Source organism: Chaetodon auriga, chromosome 6 (genome assembly GCF_051107435.1).
Source record: "Chaetodon auriga isolate fChaAug3 chromosome 6, fChaAug3.hap1, whole genome shotgun sequence".
Taxonomy (NCBI): domain Eukaryota; kingdom Metazoa; phylum Chordata; class Actinopteri; order Chaetodontiformes; family Chaetodontidae; genus Chaetodon; species Chaetodon auriga.
This window is the reverse complement of record NC_135079.1, coordinates 22,072,676-22,095,307: the sequence shown is the minus strand read 5'-3', so window position 1 is coordinate 22,095,307 and position 22,632 is coordinate 22,072,676. Positions and strand designations below refer to the sequence as shown.

Genomic DNA, 22,632 nt, shown 5'->3' with positions numbered 1-22,632 from the left:
TAAAAAATGCGTCTGTATATTTTAGAACAGTGACATGATGAAGATGCACAAGCTAAGTTAGAGGGGATGAAGATGCAGGGTGATGCGTTTGAGCAGGGGAGACACGTAGGCCAGCACAGAACTACTGCATGCAGTTTGTCAAATTGATACCCATCATAACACGCAGAAGTGCCATTTTATCACACCAATTCAACAAGTCCTGTAGAATTTATCAGTGACATTAATGTGCTGGAGAGGAAACAATGAAAAAACATTTTTCATTTAGTCAAAACATGATATGGTCTAGTGTACAATATCACAGAGACTGCAGGAAGTATTAGAGAGCCTCTTGTCGTGGATTACTTGGTCGCATGCCAGCAGAAATTCAGTTTGAGAATGACATACTATATTTACTGAAAATGGAATAGATTTCTGCTTTGAAACTTAATGATGTTTACAGAAATCCTTTCCATGCACCCACGACTGGAAAGCAAGAACAGGGAAAATTCAAACTGTGAAACAAATGATCAGTTAAGAACAAGATGGAGGAAAATGGTTTCATTATACAAAACAAACAAATGAGATTATTGTGTCTTAGAGTTGGAAGTGCGTTGGACTCCCTCCTACTTTTCTCATTTCTATTTGCGTTTTCATAAAATGTCACATTTGAGCTCAGTTACATCACAAACGCTATTTTTCAACCTACAAGGTTACATGTTAAAAAGGTAAAAGACATTATTGATCTTTAAAAAGAAGACATATTCAGTATCTACTGATCACACACACACGTGTTACAGTTCCACTCATGTAGCTCAGGGAACAGCTCTGTGCATGACACATTTCTCCAATGGAAAAAATCAATAGCACTCCTACAAAAAGGATGACGTGTTTTAATGCACGAGGAAGAGGGGAGCGGCGATGGCTGAGAGAGATCATGTAGCTCTTACAGTCATCGTTCCCTTGTGAGAAGCACAGAGAGCTGGACTTCCCCTCCTGAGCGAGGCAGCCACACAGCACTGTCAGCTCCGCCTGGAGGCTTTACAGCTGTGCTACATTCCTGAGAGCTCAGCCAAAACAGCAGGCCTGAACTCTCCTGTTTTCCACCACAAACCCTCCACAGAAAACATGGTAATGAAGGCACATCAAAGCCTGCCGCTCCTGACGCGTAAACAGGAAACGCAGCCTTTATAGAAAAATACCTGCATGGAAAAGCTTCCGCTTCATTGAGTGGAGCGGTTTCTTAGGCAGGACGGGGAGGGTTACTGTGTTGATTATGAGCGCTGAGAGTATAATCTGAATGTTCAACCCTCTATTGTTCACATCGATTGTTAAAGAACACAGAGGCGTTCGGCTCTTACTGTGAATCACAGAATGCTGTTCAACAAGTCAGCTGAGAGAAAGTGGACTTTGCACAATAGATATTGAACTGAACTGTGACACACATAGATTTAGTGCCCATACTGGCCTTTGGCATGGTTTCTTTTTATGGACTTTTTCAAACTCTCTTCCCCCTCATGTTATCTCACAAACTAGTCCTCCTTCAAAACCTTTCACCCTCTCTGATTCCAGTTTTCATTTCTGCCTCAAGTACTTCATCATTCTTCTTCAATGCCTTCCTGTAAAGCACTAAGCAAACATACTTTCTCTTTCAGCACTGCTAGTATCTCACACATAGGTCACACACTTGGTTTCATTTCCCAGGGTGTTCAGATATCTGCCACTGACATTCTGCCACCAGTTCAAATAAAGGAGCTCTGTTGTGCTCAGAGAAGTACAAAAAGCACATTATAAAAAGTCTCCAGCAACATGACATTCAACAGCGTTGTCTGTACTCTGAAGAATCCACAGGACACTGTAAACACTGAGTGCACTTTGTACCAAAGCAATGGTCCCGTGGAAAACTGTCGACAGTGTGTTCTGTGACACTTCACCAGTGAGCTTTTCCATTTTACTAAAGGAGACGTAGCAATACTGCACTAATGTACTGCAATAAAGCACTGTGTTATCAGTGAAAGTCTAGCATTCAAATTAGTTCTTAGGTAAATGTACATGAGTCTTGGCAGCAAAGTTTACTTATTCAAAATGGAATATGCCAGAATCAGACTGATACATATTAAACTGTTGGATAACGTTGATGCATTAACAAGTAAAACATAGAAAAAACAGAATGTGAGAATTTGACAATCCTTCTCGACAAATATTCTATTGAAGTACAAAGACAATATATTTAATGTTTGCCCTCATCAGCACTCATTGATTTTTGTAAATATCTGCTTATTCTGAACTTGATGCAGCAACATGTTTCAACTAGAGACTGGGAGAGATGTGGAATGCTCCAGAAACAGCTGTTTGGAACATTCCACAGGTAAACAGGCTGATTGGTAACAGGTGATAGTATCATGATTGGGTATGAAAGGGGCATCCTGGAAAGACTCAGTCCTTCACAAGCGAGGATGGAGAGAGGTTCACCACTTTGTGAACACATGATTGTATGAAGGAGATTAATACATGAGCTCAGGAACACTTTGTTAAACTGTTGTCAGTAAACACAGTTTGCTTGCAAATGATCATGTTCTGTTTTTATTCATGTTTTACACTGAGTCCCAGCTGACTAAAGCTAGTTTAATTACTGTTGGGTGGTTTAAGTTACTGAACTTTCTATGGATATTAAATTTCTATGTGCAAAGTGAAGTTTAACGTACATTTTCCTCTGAAATGCAGTGAAGTATAAAGTGGCATGAAATTATTCAGTTAATATACGTCAGCACTGTCCCTCATACAGTACCTGACTAAACTTGTTTGGTTACTTTCACCATGGTAACGGATGATGCAAAGATGAATATTTCAGATGTTCAGCGCATAAATCTAAAGTAAATGGAAAATGTGGTTGTGTTTGTGTGTGTGTGTGTGTGTGTGTGTGTGTGTGTGTGTGCGCGCACTGACCTTTTAAAAGCAGCCCGGTCAGTGCAGCCATGTTTGTTTTTTGATTACCCTGCTTTTTGTCTGATTCAATCAAAATGCAACACATGTTGCCCGTATGGAAAACATGAAACAACGACTGCTGTCTGCCATGAAACTACGATATCTAAATATATTAAATATGACATTAAATGTACCAACAGTAGCTTTAATCTGAAAACATTAGAAACTTGATAAGACAAAATGTTCCACATGGGAATTTCAATGCATACTGTGAAGCTGTTCTTCCAATATGCAAGTCACTGAACAACCGTTGGTTTTACCATCTGTGAGCAAAAGTGAAACCAAACAGTCGCTGAGTGCGAGCAACCACATGTTTGTATTCAACTAAAACGCGGCCTGGTCTCAGCTATCGTACCACAAACAGCCTGCTGGCTCTTTCGTAACACTGACCTGTTTGACATGTTTCTTGGCACACACACTCTTGACAAACTGAAGCCTGCTTTAACAATGGTTTTATTCTCTTTTCTTCTTTTCTCCTCTCAAATATTCAAGTACGTGGATTCGCAGATCCAGGGAACACAATCAGTAGCAAATACTTTCAAAACATCATCATGTTCCTGTTTGATTCACAAACGATTCCACTTCACCCTCAAGATTCTCCCCCCAGCTAAGACACATGGACCTCTTGTAAACATGATCTTTGCTTTTTGATTACAAAAAGTAATCTGGTACAAAAATATCTTTTTGATAGGTATTTCTCTTCTTAGGAATATTTACACGAAGTACCTCACAGTATAATCTGTTTTTAAAAAGTACATACTGTAAAATAAACACAAAAAGGTCTCAGCAGGGTAAAAGGCCTTTGGTTTTCATGAAAAATACGAAAACAATGACAAAACACAGAAGTCCATTCACTGTCCTGTGTACCACAAAGGTGATTACTGGATTCGTAATTGTTGGGTGTCTTGTGGCCAAAGACTGTGGGACAAAAAAACTCCACAGGTTTTGAAAGGGTTCATTCGTCAAAAAAAACTGCAGCTACAATCAGGCGTCACTCCTGGGGACGGCAGACCCACACAGCCTCCGCTGGGCAAAGTACCCCAGAACGATGAGCAGCATCTCCGAGGTGCTGCTGAGGGCCACGATGAAGGGCGCCTGGGACGCGAAGTCGGCCTCCGCCCGGCGGAAGGACAGCTGCATGACAGCGAGTGCAAGAAGACTGTTCTGGACGCCTACCTCGATGCTGACCGTCTTCCTCTGTGACGGGGCCAGGCCCGCCAGCTTGGCCAAGATGGCTCCGACCATCAGCCCCAGCAAAGGCACCGTCACACCAACTGCCACAATCTGCGGCCTGACGTTCGCCAGGATGAACGCACCCATTTGGTAGGCCATGAAGATGCCACCTACGATGAGCACGAAGCTGAATGGTCTTATGAGTGCCAGCAGGACGCGCGAGAGGGCGGGCAGGCGCAGCTTGACCAGCATGCCCAGTGAGATGGGGATGGCGATGAACAGGAGGGTGCCAAGGATCTTCACAAATGGCACGTGCAGGGCAGCATGCACACCCAGCAGCCGACCATACAGGGCTGATGATAAAGGCATGGCTGCTGTCGCCACCACGGTGGAGACCAAGGTCATGGAGATGGCCAGGGTGACGTCTCCTCCGAGCAGCAGGCTGTACAGGTAGCCACCCCCACCGCCTGGGGCAGAGCAGGTGATGACCAGGCCCAGAGAGAGCGCTTTGGGCAGTGAGGCCAGCTGGGATACACAGTAGGCATAAAATGGCATCACCAGAAACTGACCCAGCACCCCTAAGAGCAGTGGCACGGGGCTCCTCAGCAGACCCCGCAGCACCTCCACCTCCACCTTGCACCCGAAGGCACACTTGTTGACAAAGATGAGGGGCAGCAAGGCAAACAGCACAGGGTTCTCAGAGAAATGGGACAGGCCACCCGACTGGACGAGCCGGGTGGCCGGGTCATCATTACCGGGCGCCACTCTGATGGAGTAATCCGTTCTCTCCTCGATCAGAACTGGAACCGAATCCTGGTCCAGGTCCAGCAGCTGGATCTGCAGCTGAGCCCTGCCTGGGAACCCGGACCGGATGCTGATAATGTAACTCTTGGCTGGTCCTGCGTGGCCGCTGTCCGTCACATTGAGGATGGAGAGGACCTCCGGGTCCAGGGAGCGGACTCTCACGGTCTGCTTCCAGCTCTGGCGGCCCTTCCTGCTGGCCGCAGCGCTCCGGTACTGGCTGGAAATTACAATCACGCCGTTGGTGTTTTCAGGAAACTCAAATTCCTGCGATGACCCGTCTCCGATTCTGATGTACCTGCTGCTGCTGTCGGCGGTCAGGTTGGTGTCGTTGCTGCTGTCGACTGTTAGGTTTCCGGTGGCCCACGCCCGGTCCGCTCCGCGGGTAATAAGGAAGAGACAACAGAATGTAAATAGCGTCCTCATCTTATTGACATACAAGGGGCGGAGGGGCGCCGCAGAGACACGCTTCTCCCCCGCCAGCGGCCTCTCCAGACGGTTACACTGCCGCCCTGTTCCACCTGGACGGTAAACTTCTCATTCTAGTCTCCGGGAAAACACGACAGCGTCGGCAGCCGGCTCCACACCTCGTCTGGTTCTCATTTTCTCGCTGGCTTTATACCGGAACCTAAACATCACCCCGCCCTGTCCTGTCTGAGCCCGGCTCTACAGCAGCGGCCCCCGGCACACAGGAAACACTCACTCACACAGGTCTCTCACGACTCCTCTTTTGTCTACTCGGTGCTAAGATGTCCGTCTCGGAAAAGCGAAGCCTCGCCTCTTCTTCCGTTGTTATTATCTCCCCGGTTGATGGAAGCGGAGAGCATCATAGCTCGTCTGCCGTTTGCTTGCTGCTCAAAGCTGCTTCGGTAAAGTTAAGGTTATTAAGTCAAAGCCAGACTTCCGCCAAGAAATGCCAAAGTAAAACCCTTTTATTCGATTGCGAAACATCGGCCGTATTGAAGGCTGTATGGACAAGATAAAGCGGACAACTGCCTCAAGACCAAGACTCCGAATGGCTCCTAAAGCGACGAGTTTCACTATATGTCACCTGCGTTTAATAATTTCCTTACATGCCAGTTTCACTGGGAATACAAAATTTATTCTTAAGACCCCAATTGTTTCAGTTTTATGGTGTTTTTTGTTGGATATGACAAAATTCATATATTTAACCAAATTATCATGCAGCAAATCTGTAGCCAGACATTATTCTAGCATAATGAGGTGGAGGAAGAGGGGTGAATGAGAGCCCAGCAGATCAATTGTTCGCATCTCAATCCAGCCATAATGCTGATGCCCCTGTTATTCATATATGTGTATTATTATCCCTCGACTCATTAATGTTGCTTCCTTTTTAACTTGTTTCCCAAAATTGCAACGTACACTTATTTACGTGTAACAAATCGCATGCGTTTATTTTAAAAGAAAAATCCCACCACTTCCTGTCTCTCTCTGGGTGACTGTGACTACCTTGACTCAAATCTTCATTAATCCAATCGGAGCGGCCCAAAGCATCCCTGGGCCAATAAGCAGGGGCGGTCACATGGGAGAGGGAACGCCGAGATTTCTGTACACAGGGCGGGGGGCAGCCAAGGCTATCATACACAGACACAGGGTGACATGCATTTAATTTCCTGACCCAAGTAAAATGGCGGAATTGCAAAAAATAAATAAATAAATAAAATAAAATAAAATAAAAAGAGGAAATAATAATAATAATAATAATAATAATAATAATAATAAGAATAATAAGAATAACAATAACAATAATAATAATAATAAAGTGATAACAGAGCAGTTAAAAACACTTGTTTAAGTCATCCCCACCAGCAGGGTGTTTGGTGATAGCCTACAGTTTCCAGCTCATCTCTCTTTCACGCTGTCTTGCTTGTTCTTCTTTTGCAAACATGGACATTGTATTGCTCCTATTTCCCACATTCACTGTCAGTTTGTTTCCTGACCTTTGATGCCTGTAGTATCTCGTGACACTGATCCATTATACCCATGGGAGAAAATCAAGACAGTCACACTCCCTGAGCAGCTTCTAGTTTCAAACCCTCTGCCAAATAGGCTATTGCTTATTTGTCATACACAAACAGCAGATACAACTGGGAAACCTGACACTGTGCCTATCTCAGGACTGTGGCATTAAAGGGGAACTCCATTCTGTCAGCATAACCCCGTGAGCATCTCTTTTTATAGTAACTGGCTCCTCCTGGGAGTCACTCACATATGTAAAAGCCATTTTCTATTCATAACCCCCAGTTTTCTTCCCCAGAGGTCAGCGGGTTGGTATTTTCCAGTGGGAACACCACTCAGGCTCATCCTGCATGTTAACTGCCACGGCTCACTGTGTCGAAGTCAGTCCTGTGACTGCTTGTTCATCATCTATTGTGTTTTCATGAGTTGTGCGTCCTCTTTCTGTCACCACGGCTAAGTCAAGGCTTCCAGAAAAAGAAAAGGCAGGGGAAGTCCACAGTGGAAACACTCAGCGCACGCCAAGACAACCTGCTGGGGTGATCGCTCTGGCCTCCTCTTTGACATTTCATGGAGTGACAGCCAGTTGTTATGGGGCTGCCAGGCACGCACATTTCCTCCCCGAGCTGCCTAATTATTTACCCGTGGTATGATAATTTACCTCATGACTTATTTCACAAGGAGGGGAGAGAGAGCAGGAGAGAGGCACAGAGAGAGTGACAAGCATTGCAAAACAAGCCCTGAGTTATACATTCCACCGCCACCCATCTCGGCACTTTCCCCAGCGATGTCTTCGGTGAGAAATTACAGGAACATTTGCTGTCTGTGCTGCAGCTTCGACTGTTTGTCCAGAGAACGCAGCAGCCTGTATTTGCCTTTGTGTGTGAACACACTATATCTGTGTGAATATTCATGAACCATCTGAGAGAAGCGGTTATGATTGGCCTTGTGGTGTGTTGCAAATGAGATCATAAGCAGCCATGATGACTAATCCAAAAGCATTGTCCTGAAATGCCAGTTTAGCACCAGTCCATGCAAGGTTATCCTCTGCTAGATGGCCTGGCAACAGTGCATTATAAACAGGGCCGCAGCCAGAGGTGTGTTCAGAGTGAACAATACTAATGTTAGAGGTGGTGTGGGTACAAAAAAAAAGCCAATGCAATGACATGAGTGGGTGTGAATATGCATGTATTTGCTATGGGAGCACAATTTGAGGCAGAGTGTCTTGACAAAATGTTTCAGGGTGAGCAGGAAAAAAAAAAGATGCTTATCCTGAGCCTTCTCGAGTACACCTCATGAGAATACAGAGATGAGAGGAATAATGAGAGAGCCTGCAGGAATATAACAGAAAGAGTTTGTGGTGAGTTATCAGCGACCCCTCCCTCCTCTGACACAGCCTGTCAGAGACACTCCCGTCCGGCAGGAGGCTGCGGTCCATTAGGACCAAAACCACAAGATCAATGTTTTCCTCTACTGGAGCTGGCTTTATCAGCAAGACCAGGGACACACACCACACACAGACCGTTACCCCAACCCATGGACACTAAACATTAAAGTCTTCAGTACTCACTCATACTCTTTTGTACATTCCTGCATAAAACTGTACAGCACTTTCGTTTGAATAACACTTATAATTCACATATATTTTTTTATTTTTTATATTTTTTTATATTTTACTGCCTATTTTCTATTTATGCTTCTTGACCTACAGTACTTGCTTTTTATCTTTCTTTATATTTTCTACTTAATTGTTATGCATCAAAGAACAAGGGCAAATTTCCTATATGTGAAGACCTACTTGGCAATAAATATGATTGATATATATGTATGTACACACACGCACACACACACACACACACACACACACACACATATATCTATATATACACACACACATTAATCTAACTGTTCAGTTATACGTTCTGTAAGTCTTGCAACATGAAAATCCTGCTTCACAGCAGCTTTTATCAAATATTCTGACCTACAGTAGAAAAGACATTTTTAGATTAAACAGATTTCATGAAATACTGTTTGTGTTCTCACTACTGTGGGAAAGCTGCATTTGCAGCAGTTCACACCTTTGCCTTCATCCGCTGTTGCTTAAAATTTGATCTGACACATCATACTGCTGTATGAACATCATCAGTCCACAAACCACTGAAGTCAAATACAAGACTGCGTCAGAGGACACGGTTTTATTTGCACAAGATTAATATACAAAACAAAAGTGTCGCAAAGTCTGCTGAACTTTGAGTATAAATAGACCCTCCCTGTGTTAAAATGGACAACAAACTGAAAACACTGTCAGAGGGTGAAGCTGCTCTGTCATCGGTGGTGAGGCCTCAGCCTGCTCGCCCTCTCACTGACGTTTACATCGAAAAACCAGTCAAAGCACTTAACAGGGGACTCAATGCAGAGCAATGAGCTCAAAACACAAGAGAAAAAAAAACATCACCTGCTCTTAATGCGAATCGTCTTCCAGCACATCTCCTGCATTTACCTGAATGGTTAACTTCTCAAGCAAATATGTGGTTTTTCAAGGCAAATTAGGAGCAGCAACTGACTCCTGTCAAATGAAAAAAAAAAAAAAAAAAAGATCCAGCATGTACATCCCTGCTCTTAACTGATGTCTTATCCTGAAAGTGTTTGGGATGACTGAGACAGGTGTGGAGGATTATCTTATTTTGAGACAGAGAAGCTTCCAAATATATCTGAGCGAGCTTTCAGTGTTGCTGGGTGGGGGGCTGGGAGGATTTTCCAAACCTTGAATCAAACACCCAAAACCATCGAAAGAGATCAGGCCACCAGAGCTCGCACTCATCACAGCTCGTGTTGACGCGAAGCTGGCTAAGACCAACACGAGAACACGTCAGGCTCGTCTGGCAGGAAGGGGAGCGGAAAATTCCTTGGTCTGACCAATGTCTGTTGAGTTTTGATTCGCTGCTGTTACGACTATGCTACCGTCTTTCAGGCACTGATTGGGGAAGCACCTATGCAAGCACCTGCATCCCAAATAAGGCGTTCAAAGCAAAAAATCTGAATGCAGGTATGAGAAATAATCAACAACAAATCCGAAGAATAAAAGTAAAATAGAACACAAAAATAACTAATTGGGACAAAAGGTGTGATTGTCCTGTGTCGTATAGAGTGTTAGTGTTGTCATGAAGCGAGCAATGATAGAACCCATCGGCGATAGCCTGATGACGGTGTGGCCTCTGGGGGCGACAGCCAGTGTTTCAGGTTTCCTCCTCTTCCATGTGATGCCATTATTTACAGTCTGAATAGCAACTTGATCTTCAAACACTACAATAAGTCAGTGTTTTGGCTATCTCTATAAACATATATCTGCTTATAAATGTAGAGAAATTTAAAAAAAGCTGATGAAAAGCTAAATCTCCATCAGACAGTAGTCGATGGGTTCTTTTGCTCTCCACACGGACCGTCTACCTGCATGCTACCAAAGCCTGCTCACACGGGATTGGTCAACACTACTGGGACTACAAATGGAAACCAGAACACTTCTGATACCAAACTGTTGTCCCGGCCTACAGATTCTGGATCCACATGCAGAAATCTGTTCACAGAGCTTCTGAAGTGGGTGTTACTTGGATGAATGTGGTGAAAGAAGGACACCGTTAGTGTTATAACATGCTGCTTCATGTGGGTAAAAATCAATATTTCTTTCCTAATAAAACATAATGTGGCTCCTTCTTCCCAGCAGAATCATCCATTGCAACCATTTGGAACTGACAGAGCCCAAAAAAACTTAAAAACAACATGCAGATGCATCTTTAACCCACCCTGTGCTGTATGAGAGGCAGGGACACCCAACCCCCTTATAATCACTGTAACTGCTTATTAAAACTTTTCCATTTTCATCAATGTACATTATACAGTTTGTGAAATGGGTTTACTTATATGTACAAAGCCTACATCCAAAAGTGTGTGAGAGTAGCCACAGGAGGAGGAGCTGGAGCTGGTGCAGACAGAGGGATAAAAAAAAAAAAAGGAAGAAGAGCGAAGGTAAACTGAGATCCAACGGGGAATAAGAGGGGAAGATGGAAACAGGAATAGATGGATCGAACCGGGAAGGTGAACCAGGGAGAGATCTGTGCCTTCTCAGGTGGTATTTCTAGCCAATGGTGTGCGTGCGTGTGTGTGTGTGTGTGTGTGTGTGTGTGTGTGTGTGTGTATTTATAGAGCAGGGGGTTGGAGATCAATAGGCTCATTAAGTCCTCCCGGTAGGAACAGTTCACTAGATACACACACAGCTCCTGTCGCCGTCATTAAGCTCGTCTGCCTCCACCCAGCCGTAAGCTCCGTCACCTCTCCTGGAGGAGGCCTCAGTTCCGCAGAGCAGCCAACCTGGAACATGTGAGAAATGTGGGACAGTTTAATTGTTGGGAGCTTTTGGAAAACGCAACACAAGCCTTCAAGGTGCAGAGGGTTGAATTAGATTTCCCAGCTGTTGGTGTTGACACCATTTGCAGAGGGGAAAAAACACTTCCTCCAGCTGTCATCAAGATAAAGGAAAATCCACCTCTGATCTGAATGATGGCTCTAGTTGGTTGACAATATACACAGTTTGTATGTACACACTGTTTATGATCACACAGTATATAGTGTGAGACAGCAGAACTGTCTAACCCTAACCCTAACCCTAACCCTCACTGTCTGAGGACATTATGGGCAAGACAGGAAAACATTTAGCACTCTGAAACAGTCCTCGAGCAGGACTGGTTCATACACTGGATTTCTTTTGTATTTTTGCCGGCAAGGTGATGAAGAACATTGATTTGTCTGGTTTTTAATTCACTGTATTCACCACAAACAAGATCAAATAACATAATATGACCTCAAGGTTTACTTAAGCTTTTTCTCCACACAGATTTCCAACACATCTTACTGTCTTCATTCGTCAAGTGTGGAGTTGGCTCAGCTAAGCAGTGACTGGACATCTGAGATAAAATTACTATGCCTTTGTCTACTGTTTCCAAGGCTAAACATGAATTCAACACTTGGATGATAAGGAAGGAGAAACTGAAGTGCAGACATGCCAAAGATGTTTTTGAGGTCATTTAGACACATAATCTGCATCACAGAGTCTGTCCATCAGAGAGCACTGACAAGATAATTTTCCAGCTTTGAAACAACACGTCCAGAACATGCCCCGGTCCCAGTTCTTTAGAAAACAAATGAAAGGGAACCTTGATCGAGAGCTTTTTGTTTATCTTGTGTTTTGTATCCAATTTCAGTTATGTAATTTACAAGAAACATGACGGTGCTGAAAAGACTCTTTTGATAGACCAACCGATAAAAACCTTGAGGAACGTGAGGTTTTGCAGTGCACCCTGGGTAGCCAAGTGTGTGGTCAGAGCTACGCTTCAATTCTGGGAAGTGGTTCAGCAAAAGGGGAAGATCTGTATGTACGCACCTACATGGTTCTACGTGTAGATGTGAAATGTTTGACTTTTGCTCTCTTGACCCTGTCGCAGTATCAAAAACGATACTGTGGCAGAGAGCGATGGATGCTGGACTGTCTCATTTTGAAACAAACAACCACCGACAAAACAGAGTGAAACATGCTGTGATAATCATTCTACACACAAGGGCTTGAAATAAATCTATAACAAGCTTTTCTTGACTAACTTACATCAATGTTAAGCTTTAAGCTGTCAGCCCACTTCAGCACGAAGCAAGAACAGACTCTTTGAACCTCGCAACATGTTTACCTGCCAGAAATCTGTCAAAAAAGAGACAACAACAACAACAACACCACCTCTATATTTTAACACCTGCTTAATAAGCAGCTCACAGGCTGGCATGTGGAAGCTGGTCTCTGTGTTGTGTCCCAATTATGTTTTCTAGAAATAACTCGTGATTAGATAGAAAGACCACCACGACGGCACTGCAGATAACAAAGCACTTCACTGAAATCAACATCAGTCCAATTATTTTGAGCAGCTCTTCCTGTGCTGGGGGGGGAGTCAGAAATAGAGCTGAAAATACTGCTTTTATCAATTTATCTGTTGACTTGTATTTGATAAACTGCTTGACATATAAAATTTGAGAAAATAGTGAAATTACCCATCACAATTTACCCCGAGCCCACAGTTACATCCTCTTACTGGCCCAAACCATTACATGTTCAGTTTACAGTGAATTCAACTGAAAATCTTGTGCCAGTATTATTGTTTATCTGCACATATTCTTAGTCAACCAAAACCTTCAAAAAATCTTGGTCACAATTACAATCAACTAAGACGAAGCCCTAGAAACTGCTGTATATCCCACATTGTCCTTAATCTAAAGAACATATTGTCCTTTGCAGCTTCAAGTTCTCTATTTTTTTCTGCATATGTAACTGTAACCAAACCGCAGTTCATTGATTATTCTGATAAGCAGCATCTTCCTTCTGTTTTTCAGCGTCTCTATCTGAGCTCAACATTGCATTTCTTCCTTTTTTTACATCTGACTTTGCAACCGCAACCGTTAGTAGTAACTGCATTATGCAACCTAATCAGCTCTGTTCTAACTGTTGAACTGGCTGATCATGTGCTACTTGTTAGCCTGGTACCAGACGCATTATCCAGACACACATATGTTGATTCTAACCTGTAACCCAGTAGTTACAGGATGGCACATAAGCCATGATTCCACCAAGCAGGTGCAGTTTGGTTCAGTTTGTCATATATAAGAATGGTTATGTTGGCATTTCCATGGTCAAAAGTTGTAGCTAGCTATCAACCGATTCAGTCCGTTTATGTGTTACCCCTCTGTTCAGGTACCTAGCACACTGATCGGTACTTAAAGGTGGAGCTAGAAACAGTGCAGTCCCTGGATTGGTCCAAAAGAATGGTCAGAGAATGACGTAGGATTTCACAACCCTCCTGTTTTTCAGTCCTTTCTCAAACAAAGCTTTCTCCTTGATGTAATAAACAACCACGAGAGAAGAAAGAAGACAAAACGCTCAATGTCCTCCATTGTGTTCTTGTTATGATGAGAGAGAGAGAGAGAGAGAGAGAGAGAGAGAGAGAGACTTACTGCTCTGACAGACAATAAGTTGGAGTTCAAGTTTCCTGTCTATTGTAGTGTCAAATGTTCTCAAATCATTTAGATTTAATTATAAAAGATTTAACTATTAAATGTAAATGATCCTGGCTCTTCAAATTCATGCAAAAACTATGAACGCTATGCTTTAGTATGGCTGGCTTTGTCTCAGCATCCCCAACTCTAAAATGTATAAATGTATTATTATTATTAACTCTGATTGACTTCCAGCATCTACGCAGGCCACAGACTCAAGAGTGAGAGACAGAGGCCAATGACAGCCAAGAGGAGAACGTAGGTAACATTAGTCCAATAACGTCTCTAGTGAAGATTAAAAAAAAAAAAAAGTTTTACTTTGTGACAGTGGTTTTGGAATATCAGTGTTGAGCTGATGGTGAGCCAGCTAATGATTTAATGATACTGCCCACGAGGAAGCCACAAGCATGTCCATGTCAAATGTTATGACGTGGGCTTCAGAGTAAAGTCGTGCTTTTGGTATTTATTTTTCTTATCTATATTGTCTTTGAGTGGTCTGAACAAGACAGCAAAAGAGGAGAAGCAGGGAGCAGAGAAAGGGAGTTTCCCTTTGTCATGTTTTTTAAAGAGTTTCATCTGCTCGTGCTCACCTGGTGGATGTTACTGTGGTTTTACTCACAAAACAGATGTAGGGTTTTCGCTGGTACATGTAGGCATGGGTTAGGTACGAGTTTCAAAGGTACAATACCAGAAGTGTTCGGTGGAAACGTGGCTACACTATCTTGTACCAAGTGCAGCCACTGATCCTTACCGCCGAGACAGCTGGTCCTCCTTGTCCTGGCTCCGTGAGCTCTCTGCGCCCACTGATGTGGCTCCTGCAGGCAGCTGGTTGAGCTGGTCCATCACTTCCAGGCCGCTCTCCTCTGCTATCTGGTGGATCAGGTCATCCACCTGCTCCTGAGGCGTGGTCAGTGTCATCGCCGAGCTCATGGAGTCCTCCATCACCTGGTGTAGGAAAGAGAGGGATGGGCAGGACAAACAGAGAAGTAAGGCCAAGGAATGCAGATCTGGGTTTGATTTTTCATGACTTAGATTGATACTTCACACTGTATGAAAATAGATACTACATAAGAACAAGCACACATAGTCTGCAGCCACTCACCGAGGTGTGGACATCGAGGTTCTGGACTTGGCTTTCAAACTTATCCATGACTGCAGAGACCTTTTGGAGATCCATGGAGTTCAGAGCTTTGTCCAGGGCTTTGGTCACCTGGCCCATGTTTTTGGTCACCTGATAGAAAAAAATACCTTACAATGTATTTCTTGAATTCTGGAAAGACAAAAAAAATGTCATGTTCTCCCTTCCTAAGCTCATTAAAGTACAGGGATCGCTGTGATGTGGTAATAGAAAAACAGCAGCTTTATGCATTTTGAACGTTTAGTAAAACTGTATATAATCTAAGGGAGCACGCATCAGTGAGCTGACTGAACAGTTACTTACTGTCTTCATGGTGACAGCAGTCTGGACTTTAGAGGCCACTGCATCGACTCGAGACGCCATGCGGAGCCAATTAAGACCTTCATTTTTTTTCCGGATGGAGTTCTCTGCATAAACTCTGGCACATTCCACATTTTTCTGTTGCAAAGCCTGTTGATGAGACAAAGACACTGTTAACACTCCAATCTGTATGTGCATTTCACTTTGAGGATACCTCATTTAGAATGAACATAATATACATGTGCACACATGTAAACGTGTTAAGATTGACACACAGAAACATCATTGTGGAATCTTCAGTATTTGCACAGTGTTTATACGCTGAGACACATTGATTTGTGCTCTTGTGTTCTACTCCCCTGCACAGGTGAGCAGACACTGGAAGTGAACACTGTACTGGGGAGGATGCATCATTAGTGTGACTATGTATTGTAGCAGAACAAAATGAAACACTGAGCCATGCGTCAGTCAAACTATAAAAAATAATAAAATAAAGAAAATGAAGATTCAGTTTACTGTTTGAATCAGCTGGAGTTCTATTAATGGCCTCTTATTCTACTCTGTCCACGGTGTACATTGTGCTGCCTGATGAGATCAAGCCAGTAGTCTTTTAAATCACTTCTCAGATAATATTGCCTGTAACTTAATTTGTTTTTGCTTGTTTTAAATCATGTCTAATGTTGTTCATTTCTCTGGATTTCTTTTCCAGTAGTTTCATTCATTGAACAGTATAGTGTAGCTCACATGCACTCAGTCATAATGATGATCCTTTCAACAGTATTAAAAGCAAATAGCAGCAGCGACAGCAGCATTGCAAATGCTGTTAGACAGGATATGAGAGGTGAGGACTATCATGACTCAACAGGGAAATATCTTTGGCCAGTGAGATAATAGAGGGACAGTCTAACCTCATTGTTCCATGAGAGAAGGCATCTCGGTATGTCTTCTCTTATCTAAGTATTTAAAATAGGGCCAGAGACGCCTCATGACCTTACAGCATAAATGTGTACCTCTGAAAACGATTAGTCATCAATTCCAGTGACACATCAATTTCACAAAACAACCAAGGCACTCCTGAAGCTGCACTGCCCCCTGCTGACTGATATGTGCCACCGTCTGTGTCTTTAACCAGGAGAAAGTGCAGAAATAATCTACTGATCACAACAAAAATGTTTCAAACATGGAGGCCCCAAACTGACAGAAGGCAGTAAAAAGTTGTCAAACTTGAAAATATAAATATCACTGTTAAATATTTTAAATGCAGTGTAAAAAGTAATGCATATGTTCACATTTCTTTATAGTGTACAGTGTTAGAGCTAACCCATCAGTTGGTTCAAAAAAATTGTACTTTTTACAGTGGAACAAGAGGACAATGGAGCGAGCTAGTTTAACTGAAAACTCACTGACCACCAGCCTCTCTGGCTTGCTACATAGGTGAAGCAAATTTCATCATAAAACTACAGCAGTAGAGTAAATGTAAACTAAAGTATTTTAAAAACAAAGCTTACACAAACAAAGTTAGTTAGCAAACACGAATTAGACGTTTCAGTGGAGTTAATCTGGCATTATGAAAAAAGACACATTAAAGCACACACATATCTACAGAAGTCTTTTTTAACCCGTTGACTGGGGGCAAAAAATGCCCCACTTTAATTATTTAATCCTGTATTACCTATTGATGTATTCAATTTTGTTTTTGACTAGTCTGATAACCTTTTTCTGTCATTTACAAAGGAAGAAAGAAGCGCTGCATGGCCTGATGGATAACCTGACAGATGCTCTTTAGTGGGGCAGGTGGAAGAACAAAAGCAAAAGATCCAGGAAGTTTGATATGTAACAAAAGTTGCAGGCATCCATGAAAAAAACAAGACACTCGGTCAGCCCTTTACTGCCATTTGTCAGTTTTGAGGGTGCACATACAGTGCTTGGTTACTGGCAACCCAAACATTATCACCACTCTCCACTGGCCAACTGCGAAGATCACAACACATTAAACAAAACAAAAAAAAAAAGAAAAAGAAAAGAGATAGGAGAGAGACATTCTGTGTGCAGATGATATCAGTCTGGATGCTTTACATTTTTCACTTGTGCCAAAAATAGACCACTTAGTGAACTGAGGAGCACTGCTGGTCAGACTATTTGACAGACAACCTTAAAAAACAATCCCTACTGCTAACTATTCACTTTTTATCTATATTTACCCTCATTTACAGACTTGCACCAAAGACACAAAATGATGAAGGGAGAGAGAGAGGAATGTGACATGACATGCAACAAATGTCCGTCTAGATGGAAGAGAACATTTTGGGAGATTGTGACCACAGCCTGAGGTATGCATCTTAAATATTCAGTCACCACACGCCCTGTTGGCTTGGCCTTCAGCTTGGGCCACTTTGCTCACCTTCTTGACCTTGGCCTGCTCCTTTTCAGACTCCTTCTCCGCCTTCTTGGCCAGTCTCTCAAGCTGCTTGGAAGTGAACTGTTAACCAAAGAGATGGATGTACAGAAAATTAACACCTAATCCACTTTTACAAGTTATATCAAGCTGATAGGGATTAATCCCTTAAACAGATACATACCTTTAGCTGGAAGAGAGTGTCTGTGGAGAGAACGGGAGACAGAGTTAAGAGTATGGAGTGTATCATAAACAGTCACAATACATTACATTATGCATACACTGCCTGGTGACATCGTATACTAAAAAACAGATTGCTGGTAAAGTGATCAGAAATATTCTAGTCTGTCTTCTCTTTGCTTGAAGGTAAACGCTCTCTCAGTGAAAAAGTAGAATTTTCAGGTGAAAAAATAAGGAGACACAAAAAGGCACCCTTTACCCAACACCGACGTTACGGTTGTTTCCAGCATTAGTGTAAAAACCTTTATGTAGTTCTAACATTACCTAAATGATCAACCTTGTCATGTCTCTGGCAGGCTGTTCCCTCTAGCAAATGTATAAAATCCCACCTTTAAAACACTGCATTGCTTGTCAAATGTGTGTGAATGGAACTACTGTCCCCTAGGGGACGCTTACGATTTTGGTGGAGGCTCTTGATGGTGCTTTGTCAAAAAAACAAAACAAACAAACAAACAAACAAACAAAAAAAGAACCGCACACGTTATCAAATTCACAGGCCTGAAACTGAAAAAAATGATGTACCATAAAGCCATAGAGCGAAAAAATATACAGAACAATACATCGACAAAATACACATCCTGTAATGGGAAAACGTTAACACAATTAAAAGGTCTCCAAACACATAATCAAGAGAGGGCACTTAATTTCTCACTCGAATGCTATAAGATACTGTTCCTTTCAGTTATTAGTCTTCGTGTTTTGTACAAGTGCAAACCTAGGGAAGTGTCTCACTAATGGAATTTTGACTGGAGTGTGACAATCCTAAGGCGACTGTCATTGACTGACAAAAGCTTCAGTGGCAGGCAGCCTTAATACAACATGTTAAACCAAGTCAAAGGGCAAATTAATAGTATGTCTGGGTCTGAGGGTTGAATATGATACATGAATGAACTGAAAACCCAAACAGGTCTGACACCCAACCTAGCTAACCACCCACCCAAGCTAGCAAGCTAATGTTAGCTACTTGTCATGAGATTGGTCATAAAGCTAAAAACAGAGGCAACGTCTATCAAAGTGGACCGTTCAGCTGTTAAAACACGACATACCTTCCATGTCAAGACGAATATAAGTTCAGGAGATCACAGGAAAAAAAGGATTTTTAGCTCCCCCACAAGCTAGCCTGGTTTGTTTTGATCTAACCGTGTATCTGACGCCGCACTTCCTAGTCCAGGAATAGTCACGTGATCAGAATTTCCCCCGCCCCTCCCCATGACGTCCTTGCCAAAACAACGGCGCATTACCGCCACCAGCTGGTCAGGAGTGTGAATGTATCCGTGGTTGTCCTGCTGGTGCAGTACAAAACGTGTTTCCCTCCCTCTAAGGCTTTAATGTGTTGTGCTGATGATCTTGACCACAAACCTGTAAATTAAACCAATAAATAAGTAAAGCTGTATCAGTCTTATTTCTCAGGACATGTCTCCCTTTCCAACCTGTGACGTTGATGTCAGAGTTGTAAAGGAGCCTCATCACAATCTCATAACCTGATTCTGAATGTGACCTGTATTTTGAGAGATGTACTTGTTATGAATCCAAATGCCACACAACAATAATCTAAATCTTTAAATGACTTAAATTTGTTTCTCTTATAAAGACCATTGTGTTTGTTTTGCCCACTGAAAATCTAAAACCCTACTTAAATGACAACTCCTCATCTTTTCCAAAAATTAAATGTATTCCTGATCCCATTGTCTATAAAACTAAAAGTATCATATAGAAAATGATGAAGGGCACACTATAAATCTTCAAGTGTTCCATTTTCAACAACAGTTTCTTGAACAGCTCTTCCCAGTTCTTAGTTGAATTAATCTAAAAGGAGTCTCTGATCCATCTAAACAGAGGACCTTTAACCCATAATTCACTTATTTTAAGTTACATAGCCATACTCTATATACAAACTGATAGCTACAACACTTTATGCATTTGTGCCAAACATAAACTTCTTCTTCTATTGCAAATACTCCTTTAAGTCTTCACTGACAGGAGATATTAAAACCATGCAGGAAAAATGATCAACACCAGAAAACACACGCAGACAGCAGTGTCCAGGTGACAGCAGCTTAGCAACACCCTGAACGTTACAGACACCCTGAACGTTACACACATCCTGAACGTTACACCGTGTGTAGGTGCTGCTGGACCAGGACCAGGACCCTGTCAGTCATTTTGCTATTTTGGCAGGCCAAATCACAGATATGTCTTTGGCTATCAAGATATTTGGTGGAGGAGACCAGGTGAGAAAAGAGGCCTTCCATCAAGAGGAGAGTGAGAAATTTCCAGAGGAATCGCTGATGAGGAAGAGAGAAGTTCTGGTGAAAAAGATTGACCAGGAACTTCTGCTTGCCAAGAAAAACAGCAGAAACAGCAGACAAGGTGAGATACTTCAAAGGAAGTTGACATATGTTATGTGTAATTATTTTTAATTATCATACATGTGGCTAGGTGGGGTAATGTTAGTGTTATCTAACGTTATTAAGTCTGTTATTAAGCTAGCACGTCAGCTAATCAAGCTAACTGCTAATTGACTCATGCAACTAAAACCGTTATAGGCTAATCCACACTCCTTAGCGCGAGCTAGTTAGTTAGCTAGAATAAATAATTGCTAAAATGTTTTGGCTAATCCAGCAAACCTGACATATCAGGTTTAAGACCACCTGTCACTCTCACAATATTAATTTAGTTTCAGTCTGCTTTACTGTTCTTGTTTGAATGTGATTAACAGTCTTATTATGAATATGGCGAGGCTGCAACTGCTCATTATTTTCATTGTCCGTTAAAGCCTCAGATGATGACCTCTAATGTCTCATTTTATTCACAATCCAAAGATATTCAGCTTACTGTCATCAGAAAACATTCATCGTTAAGTGGCTGGAATAGATCATGTTGACTTTTTTCTTAAAAAATTACTCAAAATGATTAATCATGATTGAGTGGAGTCAAAAGTCAGTGCCTGTACTCGTGAGCTCAGGTATCTGTAGAGAAAGCTGCAGGCCTCCTGAATTTCACACATCCCTGATAGAAAACTAGTTATAAACATCAACAAGTAGGACTGCCATGATGATGACATGGCTCAATACTGTGTGATCACTGTGACCTTGCTGGTTTGTGTGAAAGTCCCCTTGATTCTGCTTTTCTTTTCATGTTGTTGTGCACTTTCCAGCTCATACACTGTATCTGACTGTGCTCTCCTCTCAGTGGCTCTGCAGGCGCTGAGAAGAAAGAAGTGGTACCAGAAGCGTCTCAAGGACATTGACTGTGCTGTGAAGGCCATGGGGTCCGCTCATGAACACATATTAGGGCAAAGAAATCAGCATAGGAGCTCATTTGAATGCAACAGAACAGAATAAGAACAGGAAGTCACACAGAAAGTCAGCAAATATTACAGATGGTGGATAAGAATTTGGATACATGTTATAAAATGTATATGTGGATATTATTTATTTACAAGTGATGCTATGAGTTTGGATCCAAAAATGTTAGAACATCATCTTTTTGTGTACATATTACAGCAAAATAGTTTAAAGAAAAGTTTAAGTGAGACAGAAACTCTCTGCTGGCTGTTTCAGAGAAGCTGTGAACAAGGTGAATGAATTGATCAAGGACATTGCAGAGGAGCAGGAAGGGACTCAAGACATGCCAGACACCGTCCACACATCCATGTGCTTTGAGATGGAATTTGATGAGGTATGATGACAGTAATTTTAGTCGTTTTTTTGGATTCTTTGTTTCATTCTGATTAATAATCATTTGCCATATCATGATGTATGTATGTGTTTCCCTTAGGATGAGCTGCTGGCAGAGCTGGAGAGGCTGGAGGAGAATGTGGATGAGAGTCTCTTTGAGTTGGACAGAGTGGAGGAGAGAGTCTCTTGTCCCAAAGTGTCATCCACTGCATCACCTTCCTATCCTGGTAAGAGCCATTTGGGACAAAAGTGTGGTCGGTTCGCGTAGTTGGTAAAGCAGAGGACTTGTCGCACCAGTTGCAGCAGGTGACAAGTGCATGTTTGATAACATTGATGCCACAGGGGTCAACTTCACATGTTAGCAGCTTTAAAAAGACCTGGAAAACTGATGATAACAGCTAAAAATACCATGATGTAACATAAACTGCTCACAGTTTGTTTGTTTGTTTTTTTTCCTCCTCCAAAGCCAAGACGGAGGAAGACGAGATTGAGGAGGATTTAGAGTATCTGCGGCGCTGGCTGAACGAACCCTCATAAACACACCATCAGCCACAACACACTGCATTAAAAACCAAAAGGAAAGTGCAGGACGGAATAATAATGAGGCAGAAATAATATGTTATAGTTCAAGAGTGTTTTACATTTGTGTGGACATTTGACTGTCTTTTCTCTACAGCAAAGTGTAAGTGAAAACAAGTATTTCATTTAATGTAAAGTATGGCAGAAGCTACAGAATATGTAGTGTAGTAAAGTATGAACTCTGTAATACAGTATTATTATTGTAATACTATTATTGTTAACATTACTAAATTCTTTTATGACTTAATATGACATTATCTGAACTTGGAAACATGCATTGTCCCCTTCCCCTCAAACTCCTG

General features: G+C 42.3%; 3 protein-coding genes across 3 annotated transcripts; 1 reads left to right on the top strand and 2 right to left on the bottom strand.

Annotated features, from left to right (window-relative positions):
- Positions 1-3,396: 3,396 nt before the first annotated feature.
- On the bottom strand, positions 3,397-5,796 carry slc10a3 (solute carrier family 10 member 3). Its single transcript, XM_076734172.1, has one exon. The coding sequence runs from the start codon at positions 5,359-5,361 to the stop codon at positions 3,946-3,948; it is 1,416 nt and encodes a 471-aa protein (XP_076590287.1). The 5' UTR covers positions 5,362-5,796; the 3' UTR covers positions 3,397-3,945.
- Positions 5,797-9,092: 3,296 nt separating this feature from the next.
- Positions 9,093-19,234, bottom strand: chmp1a (charged multivesicular body protein 1A). Its single transcript, XM_076733743.1, has 7 exons — positions 19,118-19,234; positions 18,016-18,035; positions 17,838-17,915; positions 15,440-15,586; positions 15,101-15,229; positions 14,750-14,943; positions 9,093-11,277 (listed from the first exon to the last, which is right to left on the bottom strand). The coding sequence occupies exons 1-7, from the start codon at positions 19,122-19,124 to the stop codon at positions 11,256-11,258; spliced, it is 597 nt and encodes a 198-aa protein (XP_076589858.1). The 5' UTR covers positions 19,125-19,234; the 3' UTR covers positions 9,093-11,255.
- Positions 19,235-20,263: 1,029 nt separating this feature from the next.
- LOC143321844 (charged multivesicular body protein 4b-like) lies at positions 20,264-22,288 on the top strand. The gene is made up of 5 exons (XM_076732515.1): positions 20,264-20,441; positions 21,264-21,366; positions 21,635-21,752; positions 21,852-21,978; positions 22,218-22,288. Exons 1-5 carry the CDS (start codon positions 20,264-20,266, stop codon positions 22,286-22,288), a joined length of 597 nt encoding a protein of 198 aa, XP_076588630.1.
- Positions 22,289-22,632: the final 344 nt, after the last annotated feature.

Excerpts from the sequence above, each read along its gene's own strand:
- slc10a3 (XM_076734172.1), bottom strand. The coding sequence starts at position 5,361 with ATGAGGACGCTATTTACATTCTGTTGTCTCTTCCTTATTACCCGCGGA.
- chmp1a (XM_076733743.1), bottom strand. Across the intron at positions 15,587-17,837 it reads AGCAGGCCAAGGTCAAGAAG|GCTTTGCAACAGAAAAATGT; the intron begins GTGAGCAAAGTG and ends TCTCATCAACAG. Across the intron at positions 15,230-15,439 it reads CTGCTGTCACCATGAAGACA|GTGACCAAAAACATGGGCCA; the intron begins GTAAGTAACTGT and ends TTTTTCTATCAG.
- LOC143321844 (XM_076732515.1), top strand. The coding sequence starts at position 20,264 with ATGTCTTTGGCTATCAAGATATTTGGTGGAGGAGACCAGGTGAGAAAA. Across the intron at positions 20,442-21,263 it reads CAGCAGAAACAGCAGACAAG|TGGCTCTGCAGGCGCTGAGA; the intron begins GTGAGATACTTC and ends CTCTCCTCTCAG. Across the intron at positions 21,753-21,851 it reads TTGAGATGGAATTTGATGAG|GATGAGCTGCTGGCAGAGCT; the intron begins GTATGATGACAG and ends TGTTTCCCTTAG.